Source organism: Ambystoma mexicanum, chromosome 4p (genome assembly GCF_040938575.1).
Source record: "Ambystoma mexicanum isolate Mex_15411 chromosome 4p, UKY_AmexF1_1, whole genome shotgun sequence".
Taxonomy (NCBI): Eukaryota; Metazoa; Chordata; class Amphibia; order Caudata; family Ambystomatidae; genus Ambystoma; species Ambystoma mexicanum.
In genome coordinates this window covers 102382435-102397316 of record NC_090927.1, presented here as the reverse complement: position 1 = coordinate 102397316, position 14882 = coordinate 102382435, and the positions used below count along the sequence as shown (strand labels likewise).

Below are 14882 nucleotides of genomic sequence, written 5' to 3'. Positions count from 1 at the left end.
TCAGAGGACAAGATCTTGGCCATCAAGAGGGCCACCTACCACTTCCTCGGCAGAGATTTGACCTTGCCTTGGTGGTACCAGCATCTATCTCCTGGGTCTCTTGGCGGCGGTCTTATTAGCCGTTCCACACACAAGATTGAAGATGAGGATTCAGCTGCATTTCGCGGCATCATGGAACTAGGAGCGGGGCTCCCAATCCAAGATGATCAACGGTCCTCATCTCTCCGCCTGGACCTAACATGGTGGTTCAAGGACTGCAACCTACGGATGGGCAAGCCCTTTCGGCTGCCCTCCCTGCAAGCCACCATCACCACAGACTCCTTGCTCGAGGGCTGGGGAGCCAACATGGACGATCGCTCCATCCATGGCACCTGAATTGACAGGAGCAGGAATACCACATCAATTGGTTAGAGCTGAACGCCATCTGGCTAGCGCTCGGAGCATTCATACCACTTCTCGGGGCAAGTTTGTCCTCATCCAGACCGACAACTCGACCAGCATGTACTACATCAGCAAGCAGGGAGGCACCAGATACCCCCCCCACATCCCCCTTCTATGCAGGCTGGCAATCGGCATGTGGGAGTGGGCCTTGGGAAACACATACCTCACGGCAGTCCACCTCCCAGGGGAAGCCAACCTGGAGGCCGACAGACTCAGCAGGTTGGGAGCGGACAATTACGAGTGGCAGCTAAACAACCTTGTCATTCAGGAGATCTTCAACAGGTGGGGTCATCCCCTGGTGGATCTCTTTTCCACCTGGCACAATAAGTGCCCTCAGTTTGCCTCCTGGCAGGGAAGGGGGCCTGGGCGACGCATTTCGGCTTCAGTGGAACGGCATGAGGGCTTGCGCCTTCCTGCCCACTCCACTGATTCATAGTGATTCGCAAGATCAAGGATTCTTGCCCACTCAACATCATTCTAATAGCTCCATGGTGGCCGGCCAGGCCATGGTTTTCAGAGCTGCGCAGCCTCTCGGAGGTGCCTCCAATTCACCTCCCGATGGGCCCAGCACATCTTCTGGTGCAACAGGGGTGCAGGGTCATCCACTCTGCCTCACAGAAACTAGCCCTCAGATTGTTACCCGAGCAGGTAACGCTGCGGCACCTCAGCCTCTCACAGGCTAATCTGGAAATCCTACAGGGCGCAAGGAGCAAGGTTACCATGGACCAGATTCTGCCACTGGGCAGACTCCAAGGAAATCTACCCCCCCCCCTGCATCTTCTTTGGACGATGTGCTCTACTTCTTGGTGCACATCGCTCACTCTTGTGTGCAAGTGGACACCTGCCGTACATACCTTGCAGCCATTGGGGCTTACAGGAACTCTGACAATAGGATTGGAGGAGAATATACCCTTCTCAAACATCTGACGGGGCTCTCAAAGCTCTACCCGCCTGTCAAGAGGCTGCACCCTGGGTGGGACCGCAACATAGTCTTGGGCACTCTGACGCACAAATGGACCTCAGGCTGGTCACCATCAGGGCGGCCCTGCTACTTGGCCTCACTTTGGCTCGTAGAGTCTGCGAAATACAGGTGCTGGTTGCCTCTGAGCCATATACCACATTCCTCAGGGACAAGGTAGTCCTGTGGGGACACCCGGCATTTCTGTCCAAGGTGCTGTCTGCTTTCCACTTCAACAAGGAAATAGTCCTTCCTACGTTCTTTCCCGAGGATGAAGCACAGAGGGTACTGCACTGCCTGGAGGTCAGGCGTGCCCTGAAATTTCCCTTGGACAGAACCAAGGGCTTCCGCAAATCATACACCCTGTTTGTCACGTTCGGAACCTCAAGACCAGGCTATCAGGCCTCCATATCCTGCTGGATGGTCTCAGCCATCAAAGAAGCATATGAGGGCCAGCACAAGCGGCTCCTGGCCAACATGCATGCCATCGCATTACAGCGCCATGTCCCTTAGCAAGTCATAAGCAGGGCGGCCACATGGGCCACTCCCTCAGCTTTCTGCAAGAATTACGGTTTGGATGCCGGCTCTAGATCTAACGCTGCGTTCAGACAGGCGGTTCTCCGAAACCTATTTCTGTAAGGGGGGTCTCTTCTACACCCTGGGGCTACATTCGGTTGCAATCGCCCATACAGTATGGAGGAAAGGGGACGGGACGTAAGATTAGTGACTTATGTGTTTGGTCCCCTTTCCTCTGTGTCCCACCAACCTCCCCCCTTAATAATACTGGCGTCATTAGATAATGAATTTGTTTTGGAGGACTGAGGGGTGGCGGTGTAGTCAGGGCACCGCATGTCCCCTGGACTGCACCCCCGCGCAGCTCTGAATTTAAAGGGAAAGGGTTTTTTGGTGTAAAGAGTTCAGTCTCCCGTCCCTTGGAAGGGACGCCCCATGTAGTATGGAGGAAAGGGGATTAAGGACTAAGTAAGTTAGTCACTACGGTGAGTAACTTATAATTTCCTCAAATCAGAGAAGACTTATTCATACCAAGAATTCCTCTAATACCAACTGACTTATCATTTGACTTCAAACATCTGCAATTTCAAGTTTGCCTTGCCTTTGCAATGTCAATCAACAAAGCCCAAGGACAGTCACTCAAGGTTGCTTGAATCAACTTGGAGGCCCCATGCTTTGCTGGTGGACAACTGTATGTTGCTTGCTCTAGAGTTGGAACACCGAATAATCTGTTCCTCTTTTCTCCAGATGGAATAATCAAACAGTCTAACAAACTATTTTGTGACCAATGTCCATTCCGGTTTCTGTGGGGGTTTTTCAGAAGTTCATGTTTGTTTTGGTGAAATGAGAAAATGGAATTTTTACAATAATGGATCATGCTATTCTTGCCAGTCATTTTCTTTTAATAATGTATGGGGGATGTGGAACATTATTCTTCCATTACTTGATCATTTTTTTGGTCCAGACACGGGGAGTGCCGGGTACCCCAGCTAGTACATAATATAATGCACATAGGATCGTTGGGTCCCTTCTTTGTACCATGTAGTCACTGTTTCAGTAAACTTAAATTGCTGGCTGAGTTTCACAAGGTTTCAGAGGGTGCAGGGTGAGAATGAGGACCATTTTGTCTGTACCTTGCAGAGGTGCCCAACTATGTCCCCATATAAAAACATTGCAGTCCTGTGGAAATATGTGGATTTGTTTTTTTGTACACGCCAGCAATATGGAAAAAGATCCCAGGTGCAACCCGAACAATGCTGTTTCCATTTATTTCCTGATCTATGGAGTGCAGAGATTACCCGGGAACACCCATCTATTGGCTGGCTAGTCACCCACCGCATTGCCCTTTAGCAAGGGGGAGAAGGGGTTAACCCCCACCTTCATTGCTTACCCACCTACAACTTGTACAGCACACCATGCATATTTGCAGACTTTGCTTTGGCCATTTTGAAAATTGTTTCTGGGTTTAAGTAGCTGCTTCCCCAAGCCCACCGAAAACCTACATTTCAGTCTCTACATTTTGATCTGGCTGAATGGTGGTTGGGGGGATGGGAGGGGCTTAGTTTAATTTCTGCAGTGTGGGAGTATGTAGGGAGTCTCATTTGACCCTCCAACTCATTGAAACGAATAGCTGGCTTTATTATTGCTTATAATTGGGAACTAGGTTGGCATTTATGTTTGGGTTAATTTGGGTGCTAATCCTTTATAGTGTTATTTGTACCAAATCTGTCTTGAAAATAAAGGGATAAAAACATTGCTTGTACACTTGAAACACATTGTGTAGAACCGTACCCTGTAAGTAACTGCTTTGTCTAAAGAATTTTAATTAATTCAAATTGCTTTTGGAGCACTGGTTAATCTATGGTGGTGTTTAAATGATTACGTTCATTGATATTTATGAAGGAATATTTCAGGATCCCCCTCCAGCTTTTGTGCTGGAACATTATTGAATGTTGGTCTTGGTACTATGCTTTTCATGTGTTCGTACCGTGCTCATTATGTTTTGCTGTTTGCTTCCTTCTGTAGCTCTTGGATCAGTGTTTAGCTCCTGACACTTCTGGTGATGGCACTGGTTGCGACAATATGACCTGCATCATTGTCCGCTTTGATCCTCGTCGGAAAATCCTCCCAGAGGGCAGCAAGCGAAAACTAGAGAAAAGTGAACCAGCAGTCGATGAGAACAGCAGTGAAAACAGCAAGAAGCTAAAAAAGGAAGAACGGTGGCTGGCAAAGTAGAAGAAGCTTCTGCTGCAGTGGGAGCCAAGACTTTGCTGCAATGAAATACCAGACTGTATTTTTTTAAACTTGCTGAACTTGAGACTTTTAAAAGTATTGTACTTTTTTTTAGCCTTTAGTCAAAGGCCACTGTTTGTGTCCCCGGCAATTTGGAGGGAGGGGAACAGTGGGAGGTAAGGGTTGGTTAATCGCACTGTTCATTTGCAATCATTCCAAGAGCGTCCAGTTAATGCAGAAGCCGGCGTCTGAACATGAAGATCTGCAATTTTAATAAACATTTCTTTGCGAAATCTGAACGCCTTCAGCGAAAACCAGGTGTGAGAGACATGGCTGCTTCACACAAGGATGAGCATTTTTGTATGTATAAAGTTGATCTTGATGCCATTTGTGGTCTGGAGATGCAGATTCCAGGATCTCCATGTGATTGTCACCATTTCTGTGCCTGTGATTATTCCGTTTTATTAGTACTGGGGGGCAACAAATACTTTGTCAGCTGTTTCCAGATGGGTTCATCTGTTGGCATTGTTATTTAAAGGGTAGGGTTTTTGTTACAATGTGTGGCGCCGTCAGTCTAGTGCTGTTGTGATTCACACAATGGCTGTATGTTGTATATTCAACTTTTTTTTTCAAACTAAAAGCCCAGGATATGATTTAAGTGTGTGTAGTTTCTAATACTTTTGAGCCGTGCTTTATTCTTATTATTAACCATTTCTTTTAATTGGTTATAGTAGTGGCACCCTGCACAAATTCTGCCTGACCTGATAAGAGTAGCTTGTGGGAGATTTTATCACAATGTGGTACATATTTGCGGCACATCTCCAATTTTTGTTTTTACTTTTTCTAGTACATTTTAACATTTTCAGTTAACGTGTGTGTGGTGTTCGTTTTTGTTCAGCAAAGCAACATGGAAAGATTTTGTGGAAAACCATGATTTTGGGCAATGGTTTTAGCTTTGACTATTCACAAATAGTAGAAACAGAGTTCAGATCACCAGCATTAATGGGTCTGCACTCTTAAGGGTGCTGTATGGATCACTGTACAACTGTTCCAATTTACCTTACCAGTCAGCCAGGAGACACATGCATCTATCGCACTCCATGCTTTTGGAAAGTAGCTAAAAGTATGGCCACAAACCTTCACACATCTGCTATGATGCACGACACAACAGTTCTGCCATAAGAATTCAGTCTATCTGCATACCTAATGGTTCTTGTGCTCTTGCATACTCTCCGGATTACCTCTCAGCACCCATCCACATGCAGCACTACATGGAAGGCCAGCAGGGACTTGAACAACCCTACCTACTTTTGTATTGGCTAAAACGCACTGGCGCATTCTAAATGCCTGACTAATTTCCAATACCTGGACTTTGGACACCAGAGGGCGTTCAACCTACAGCGTGTTGGGACCACACACGCTATACAGATGACAATTACATTATCAAAGCTATTCATGTAGTGATCCTCAAGCCAGCAGACTATTCCTGCGTCTACTGCATCAGTATTTAGGACTTTTTTGTTTCTTAGGTTAACCAGAAGTCCTTTTATTGTTTTTAAATCATTGGCCGGAAGTAATTAAGAGAAGCAGCAAATGCTCCCTAACTAATTGCACTTGGATTGGAGACATGCTTTGGGTTTCCTTTTATTGCCCAACCCTAGAACTGGTTGATGCCCAGTATGTATATGAAGGGCTCTTTTGAGACAGTGTCCTGTGGGTTTTTGTATTCTTGTGGTCTGGTTACCATTGTTTTAGCCCTTTACTAGGAACAAGTAGTTGCAGGAATCCAATACAGTGACATTCACAATAGTTTCTGTGGTTTGATATATTTATAATGCGCCTGTACACAAGTGTTTCTAGGCGTGACAAGACTATCTTACTAGGCCTTGTCATTCAGACTGTGCGAGAAGGGGAAAGGGAGGGGAAAACGGGCAGCAATGCTATGAGTAATTGCAGCCAGGGCAGCATGGCTCTGGGTATTGCAAGGAGAACAGGGGCTGTAACTGTAACCATACAGTCCCTTAAGTGTGTGCTAGGCCCGGAGGCAGTGGAAGTGCGACAGATCAAGAACGAGCCTGGTACCCAGTGCGACTGAGCGTAGCCAAGCAACCAGTCAGTACAGCAGACATGTAGGTCAGCAGGGGAGGGAGAGATCGAGCAGAGAAGAGGGATGTTTTGAGCTGCTTCCGTAACTTCAGGTGGTCTGGCTCAAGTTTGAGAGGGGTAGGGAGGCTATTCCAGAGGGAGGCACCTGCCGAGGTAATCGATTTTATTTACACCCCCCTAATCACTGGCCACATGTTCACCCCTAATTTCTGATACTCTTGACCGGTTTTTCTTTTTTGCTTTCAACAAAGAGGCCACCCAATGACTATGTAAAATGTTTAAACTCCTGGATGCTGCTTATGCACTAGTCTTTCAGGTGCTGTTCACAAGAAGTAACCCTTTGAATGGATTGTCCTCCCGTGTATTCCTCATCTTTGATAGATTCGTGAGTCTGCTTGCAGCTTTGGAAACTTTCCGTAGTATCAGGCATGTTTGAGTTGTGGCCCTTGACGGCCTCCGTCCTCTCCTTAGCTGTGACGTCGCCGCTGGTATAAGAAGCTTGTCTGGTACTGTTGCCTCGGTTCTATTTTTCCAAATGCTCAGAATGCTTGGGACGGTTCATCACTTCAGCGATTTCTCATTGCATATTTTCAGGGGTTTCGAAGTTTGAAACTGGTCTCCACTGTAGACATTTGACAAACGGTGCTCCTATTCTGGTGCTAAAATGTCCATTACGTACCCACATCAGAGCTACTGGTGTTTGTATTGACTACGTTCGACTGCGGTTCCTGTCAGTGGATGACCATGACAGCCTTGAAGGAAAGGAAGGGGAAACTCTCAGCAGGTAGACCCCTTTTCAAAATGTCCTATAACCCTGTCCAAAAAGAGGTGGTCTGTATTGCTTTTTCACAGGAGAACCTCTGGACTCTTCAAACACTCAAAGCGCTCGATCCAGATCTTGTCACTCATCCTCCTCACACACAAAGACAAAGAAACAATGCTGTTATTTGTTGTCTTCATTGGAACCCTCTCCTGACACAGGTAAAGTTTCCAAGCGAGTTGGCATCTTCTGGCGACGGAGACATTTTGTTTCAGATGCGTTTTTTGTTGCTTTTTTAGAAGGCTTCTCTGATTAGCCAGAGCAGTAATTCTCTTTGCGGTCTGTTGATGGAGTCTTCATCTCTCCACAAATTGAAGCCTAAGTCTTCCTCGCCTCCTGTAATGGAGCGAATACCCAGGCCCATTGAAGCCAGTGTTGCCATCAAAGCCGCTAAGGCCGTTGTCACCCTTGAAGACTTCGTAGCCTTTTATCGATTGGCTGAAAATCTTACTTTACCTAAAGCTGACTTCTTGAAGATCACAGGCTCAATTTCTGATGAGGAAGGGATGTACCTTTTGGCTTGGAGTATGACACTCCTATGTACCAGAGTTAATCTAAAAGGAGTCCAGGTGGAATAATCTTGTGAACACTCTGAAGGATTCTAGTGGCTTTGACACTTCACCTGAGAGATTTTGCCAGTCCTGACCCTTCACGTCCCTCCCTCATTGATCAGTAATCGGTGAAGTCACTGAATATCTACGTTGGCGGGGGAACCAGTTGGAATCCTGGAAAAGGATGACCTGCAGACACCCTGGATAAATCCCCCCCCCCCCCCCCCCCCCCCGAGAGCCTTTCCACACTGCATTGAGTACCAGTTTGGAAAACTGGTTAAAACAAGATAATAAATAAAAAAGGAGACTGGGGTGTAATTTACTGACACAAGGAACTGCTCCACTGAAGCCAATTGACACTTATAACAATGAAAGAATCCTAGTGTCATTCAACAATATCTCTCCCTCTACTCGAACAACTCAGCCCATGGACCAAATCAGTGCAGACTATGATTTTTAATGAAAACAGTATGCACATTTATTCAGGAAATTTCAAATACAATATATCATAACATCACCTGAATAATGTTAAAACACATGCATGTCACATTACACCTATCTAAAACATTTCATAATCCTAGTGTACATAGTAACATTCTTAAAAACACCCATCCTATACAAATCTAAAATCCATATAGCAAACACAAACTAAAATCAATAGTGCAAAATCCTAGTCATACAGTATGGTCAGCAGAACCTAAACGGCTCCTCTATTTGGGCTAGCCGCATGGGACCTAACAAGTTGGTTACTTAAGTTCTGTCCCTTGAAGCAGTAAAGGGGTACATAGTCATGTTAAACACAGTTTATTTTAGTCTGTCAAAACCCAACTTGTTTCATTCATCAAAAGGTTAAGAACGATCAATAATGCGAACTTCAGGGGAACTAACTGCACTTTTATAACATGAGATGCACAGCAATGTGCAGTCCTATACCAACCCGGTACAGGTTGCAATTCCGCACACCAGGAAAAACAGACAGGCAATCCAAACCTAAGCATGAGAAAAAACGAGAGAGGGCAGCGGTAAGAATCATAAAAATTAACCATCAGCTGCTACGCCTACATGGTACTTGAATCTACCCACACAAGGCTTACCGTGTCGTCAAGGTATACTCCGTATCCAAAACACGATTGGGTTCGGCCGTCTTCTAAATAGACAGCAAATCTGCCAAAATCACACAAGTATGAGTTGTGATCTAACTTGAAGGTACACCTGTATCCAACGTTAAATCCACCATTCTGAGTCTGAACAGTCAATATTCAAACTTGGCAAATCATATGCTATCTTTTGAAATCTACTCTATTAAGCCCATAAGGTGGAGTCTGGTTTGATGCAAGTCACGTGCAGTTAAGCGATTAGTATTTACTGCACCCATAGCTAGAAAAACTCCTGTGAGTGCCAAGTCAGAGTTAAACTACCTTATTGTGCAAGTGGCTGTGCGAAATACACTAACGTGCCAATTGTTTACCTCAGGGCGTTTGGATTGTGCGGCTCGGAATTTCAGGAATGGAGCCTGGTCTCCCTTGTAGTAATGCAACCTATCTCGGAAATACCTTGTAGACTGCAGAGTCACTAGATATATATCTGGTGTTCCGGTATCGTAGTTCCTGAACACCACGTGTTCGCCTACATCCAACTGGTACTATGCTTAAAATGTACTCGTAGACTATAATTGTAAACTGTCTCTTCTGGTTCTCTGGACTCTCATTCCTTGCTGTAACTCACCTGAGGCTTTCAAACTCATTTTGCATCAATTGTGGTCCGGCGTCTACAGCTCGTCACTGGCCCTTACTCTAATGCGCCGACACGTCTTGGAAATACTAGTCCTGAATCAAATGTGATCAGTCACTTGTCAGGTCCACCGATGTTAGGACAGTACGACTGTTGAAATAAAAAATGAATCGCGTCCCGTGTGCACCCCCGTTTCAGTGGAAGTCCATGGCAACCACCACCAGTCGCCCAAGGCACACCAGGCAAATGACTAGGTGAGCGACCTCATAGTGGTCCGAAAGGTTGAACTACCTGCTACGCGAGAGAATGGTTGCTGAATGCAGAAGTTTCTAAGGTCGACATCGAGCCAATACTCTACTGGTATCTGACTGGCTCACCTGTGGACATAAAATCAGTCGAGTAAAGTGTTCACAGGTTGTCATACCGTCTGGGAATGAAAACCCGGGCCATGAAATCAATGTGCTAAATGGTAGGAGGGGGCTTTGAAGGTGTGGATAACTGTCGATACCAGTGGATGGTCATACTTAATATCCCTCGTGCCACACTGACTCACTACACCCTCTTGTAGGTCTATACTGGGGGTCCTGTCCCATCAAGCCGAAACAGGGTGCTCCTCACTGCTGCCAGTTTCAAAAGTTGTCCCTTTGGACTTGTTCATTCAAGCAGAGCTCTGATGCATTAGTCAAAAAGATCAACCACTGTTCTTTATAAAGGTTTCTTACCATCAGCGTCACTGTTATAGGATTTCTCCTATTGCCATAATACAGTCCATCTTAATGTCTCGTTACCATGCTCCATCACCACAAAGTGGTTGACCAAAGGAACTGTCGGGACTCTTCGCTTAATGCAACTTCTGTGCTCACTCATTCTCTTTGATCTTACGTTCAGTCATGCCTATTTACAGTTTGGGGCACGGACATCAGATTGCATAGATGATGTGAGTAGAATTACAGTTCGTGAAGTGAATCTGTGCCCATGGTCTGGTGAATCCTAAGTCTACTTTTTTTAAAAAAAATTTTTGTGGCTGGTGAATTTACAATTGACACACTGGTTGCATGGTTAATGTCCAGTAAGCCTTGGTGCACCCCACACTTCAATTATGCCTTTCTGTAAATTAGGCTTATGTGAAATGTCATTTCTTGTGTAATTCTTTGAGGTTCGGGGACCTTTTGAAAGTGGTGCAGACAGCGGGCATTCGCCCCCTTCGAGAATGTGCCAATTCTTTTCAATGATCTTCATAATCTCATTGGATTTGGATGTAAAAGTACTCACAAACACTAGCTCAGTATTGCTAGTGGTTTTGGTCTTCTACTCTAGAAGAGCCTCTCGGTTGTTGGACCTCTTGAAGGCCCTCTTCACTATTTTCATTGGGTAATGCCTGGTGTGTAATTTGGCACTCAACCTCTCTGCTTCACACAAACGTTTGATTTTATGTGCTATTCTGTTTTAACCTAAGGAACTGCGAAAGGTAGATTTTCGCACTTATGACGTGGGTGGCAGCTATCAAAGCTCAATAACGCATTCCCATCAGTCTGTTTGTGGTAGGGACGAACTTTGAGAACTCTATCTTGTTCGTCAACCTATATTGAGATCTAAAAAGTTGATATCACTCTTATTGTAAACTGAATTTCAAAATTTGATTTTGTTGGTTAATCCATTGAGTGAATTCCAGGAATGAACTTTAGCAACTGTCCCAAATGATCAAAGTATCGTCTATGAACCTCTGCCACAAAGAAATCTGCTCAGAAATGGGTTAGTGGGATGGTAATTACACGGTTTAAAAAAAACTCCACATACAAGTTCACTGCCGGTGCTGTGAATTTGGTGATACAATACTTGATTGAAGCTAAAGTAGTTCTATGGAAGCGCCAAAACTGTTCAGGGTAGAGCCGATATATCATTTAGACAGAAGTACTTCTCCAAGTACCTCAAGTGTATCTTTTTGCGGGATACATGTTTCTCCAGCATGGGGTCTGGCATGGATTCACATGCTCATGAATATTCCCCGTCAGGCTGGGAATCCTCGGTAAAGAAAAATTCAGTTTCGTTTCTGATCTTTCTTAGTAACCAATCACTGGTCTCTGAGTCATACTGCCCCCAGCCAATGACTGCCCTCTCCCTAAGCCCCGCCTCTGGCAGCCATCCTCAGATTTTTACTGCACGCTCAAGTGTTGGGAGTCCTCGTGTTTAGCACTCGAGCTTTTGCTTCGTTTTCATGCATTTTCAAAGAGATTTTCAAATTTTTCAGTCAAATAGAGCCTCAAGCTCTACCGTGTCTACATCCGATCAACGGGACCCGTTTCGGATTTTCTATGCCCCTCAAGGGTGAGATTTTTGTCGAGTTACGCTTCTTGGAGGAGTCCAGAAGTTTGTGGCCTACCTGGTCATGGACCAGGATAAAGGAAGCTCGACACCCGGAAAGCTGTTCAGGGTTTGCCCTGGATGCCAGCTGCAGAATGTGTTCAAGGAGGACGAGCACTCGAAATGTGTCTACTGCCTTCGTGAGGACAAAACGCACGTGGAGAAGGACTGCGTTTTGCGGGAACATGTCGGAGCGGACCATCAGGGACCGACCCCTTCGTCTCTCCAACTGGCTGGAAGGAAAGAGCCCGTCAGGTGAGAAGTCTGAGTGATCTAAGTCCTGTGAGGGTGCCCCGGCCACGGGGGCCCAACAGAAGGCAAAGCACAGCGAGTCCGCGGGCACTGGGAGCGCCGAACGGTCGGGCTCCCTAGCTGCCAGGCAGGGTGCATCCTCTCCAGCGCCATCAACCACGAGCCAACGCTCTGGCTCAGGGAAGAGGAAGGCCGAGAACCCGGCGAAGCTTCTGGAGAGGCCACGGTCGATCTTGAAGGATCCAGCCGAGGGACCCCGACGAGAGCGACGATGGTGCCGGCGAAGTTCCTAGTCAACTGTCGCGCCCGTCTCTTCCAGAGCCGCTGGACAACTCAGTGGCCATTTTGTTGGCAATACAATCCTTATGTTTGGAGATAAAGACGAGATTGCCCCTACCACCGACGGAGGAGCCGGAACCAGGCCCGAGGATGGAACCAGAGCCAGGCCCATCGGGAAGTTCCCCCAAACAAGGGAAGACAGACCCATCCAGCCCTCCCTTTTCAGCCCTCGCGGCCTGCTCAGCCTTTGCCTACGTCCCCCGTACCTGGGGATGACATGGGAACGGACACGACGACGGGTACGGATGACGACTACGGCGGCGGCGATGGGACTGAGCTCCCATCGACTCCAGCCTGGGCCCCCCCGCCCGACGAGATTGGGTCTTTCCACGCTATGATCGCAAGGGCATCTGAGCTTTTTCAGCTCTGCCCCGAAGAGAAGGAAGGTTTCCTTTACCAATGGCGTGAGGCCAAGAGTAAGACAGTCCTCGCCGTGCCTCTGCTGGATGACATCTGGGACGAGGGTCTCACCCTTCTCAAGAACCAGTCTATGACGCCTGCCCAGAGGGATCGGTACGAGAAGTACCGGGTCCCCGACGCGGCCCCTTTGTGCCTTAGGGTGCAACCGACCCCTGACTCGGTTGTCTCAGCGGTAGCCAAGAAGAAAGCGTGAGGGCATCGGCCTCAACGTCAACTTCCCTGCCGGACGGCGGAGGAAAGAAGCTGGATGCAATGGAACGATGAGTTATCTCGGCGGCGGCAACAACAATTAAGACGGCCAACGCCCTCGCAATCGTGGCCTGCTACGACAGAGTTATGGTACAAGATCGCCCCCCTGTTGGACTTCCTACCAGACAAGAGGGCTGAGGCCCTGGAGATCTTGCAGGACGGCGAGGTGGCCTCGGACCACGCCATACCAGTGGCAACGGACATTGCCGACACCAGTTTCCGTCAGCTAGGCAATGGCGTTTGTCTTAGACAAGGGTGGCTCAAAGCGACGGATTTCCGCCAGGACATACAAGCCAAGGTTTTGGACATGCCATTCGACGGGAACAACCTGTTTGGGAAAACAGTGGATGAGTCCCTCCAAGCCATCAAGGCGGACACGGAGATAGCCAAGGCCCTAGGAGTTCTCCAGCAACAAAGGCAAGCAGGATGCCTCCAAAGGACTCGGCGGTGGCTCCTCTATGTACTGCCAAGAGGCCCGCTCCTCGTCGCAGGAAGCCTAGAGGACAAGGCAAGTCAGGTGGATCCCGCCGTCGTCGCCAGGGAGGCCAAGGCGTCGTCCAAGCAAGATTGAACCGGCCGTGGTGTCGGGCCCCCACCGAAGCATCACGTGGGAGGCCTGCTGGCAAAGTTCGTCAGCGTGTGGGAGTCCATCTCCACCGACCGTTGGGTGCTGGATGCCCTGGCCCAGGGTCGCTCCCTCGAATTTCTAAAAAAGTACCCCCGCAGTCCTCCCGTGGCCAGGAAAGAAAACCATGTCCCTCAGCTGCTGTTGTAGGTAAGGGCGATGCTCGAGAAAGGTGCCATCGAGCTCATCCCAAAGAGGCTCCGGAGTATACTCAAGGTACTTCCTCGTGAAAAAGACAGGAGGGTGGCGACCCATCCTAGACCTGCGACGACTGAACAAGTACATCAAGGCAACTAAGTTCCGGATGGTCACCCTCCAGCACGTGCTGAGGCAGCTGGAGGAGGGCGATTTCCTATCGTCGTTGGATTTGGAGGATGCATACTTTCCCATTCTAAAAGGGCACCGGAAGTTCCTCAGCTTCGTGGTCCATGGGCAGCACTACCAGTCCAAGGCCCTCCCTCCGTTCAGATTGAAGTCGGCACCCAGGGTTTTCACCAAGTGCCTCGCTCCAGTGGTGGTGTGCTGCGCCTGTAGGGGATCCACGTCTACCCCTTCCTGGACGATTGGCTCATCCGCGCAAGGACAAGGGAGCTCGCCGTAGAACACACAGCGAAGACCGTCCAGCAGTTCATGGACCTGGGGTTCTCCAACTTCCCCAAGTCTCATCTGGTCCCCTCTCAAGTCGCACTGTTTCTGGGAGCCAAGCTCGACACAGTGGCGCGTCTGGCCTCGCTGTCGGAGGAAAGGACAGAGGCCATCCTAGGCAAGGTGTAGCGTCTGCTGGCCACAGACGTGGCCAGCGTGAGGTTCATCAAGTCCCTCCTCTGGATGTTGTCCCCTTGCATTTATCTTGTGCGCCTGTGCAGGCTTCGGATGCGCCCTCTACAGGAGTTCCTTGATGCCCGCTGGATTCAAGCGACGGGCAGCTTCGTGGACAGGATCCCTCAACGAGACCTTCCGACGAGCGATCCGGTGGTGGGGCACCCGTGCTCATCTAGCAGCGGGGACAGACTTTCAGACCCCGGTCCACCAGGCGACGGTGACGGATGCCTCCCTGGAGGGGGTGGGGAGCCCACACTGGAGATCTTCATGTGAGAGGCCTTTGGCTCCCGGAGGAGAAGCCACTCCACATCAACATCCTGGAGCTCCGGGCAGTGTCCTGGGCCCTCAGGTCCTTTCTCCTGTCCCTAAAGGGCAAGGTGGTGAGTATTTTCACCGACAACACCACCACAATGTTCTACATCCGGAAGCAGGGCGGAACCAGATCCCCAGCCCTATCCAAGG

General features: G+C 48.3%; 1 protein-coding gene across 2 annotated transcripts in view; it reads left to right on the top strand.

The window, feature by feature from the left end:
- The window catches only part of PPM1G (protein phosphatase, Mg2+/Mn2+ dependent 1G), a 457550-nt gene extending 452748 nt beyond the window's left edge, over nucleotides 1–4802 (top strand). For both annotated transcript variants that reach the window (XM_069605461.1, XM_069605462.1), the window contains exon 10: nucleotides 3938–4802. In XM_069605461.1, the coding sequence (XP_069461562.1) occupies nucleotides 3938–4147 (210 nt within the window). In that variant the 3' untranslated portion in view covers nucleotides 4148–4802. The remainder of the gene's footprint in view (nucleotides 1–3937) is intronic.
- Nucleotides 4803–14882: the final 10080 nt, after the last annotated feature.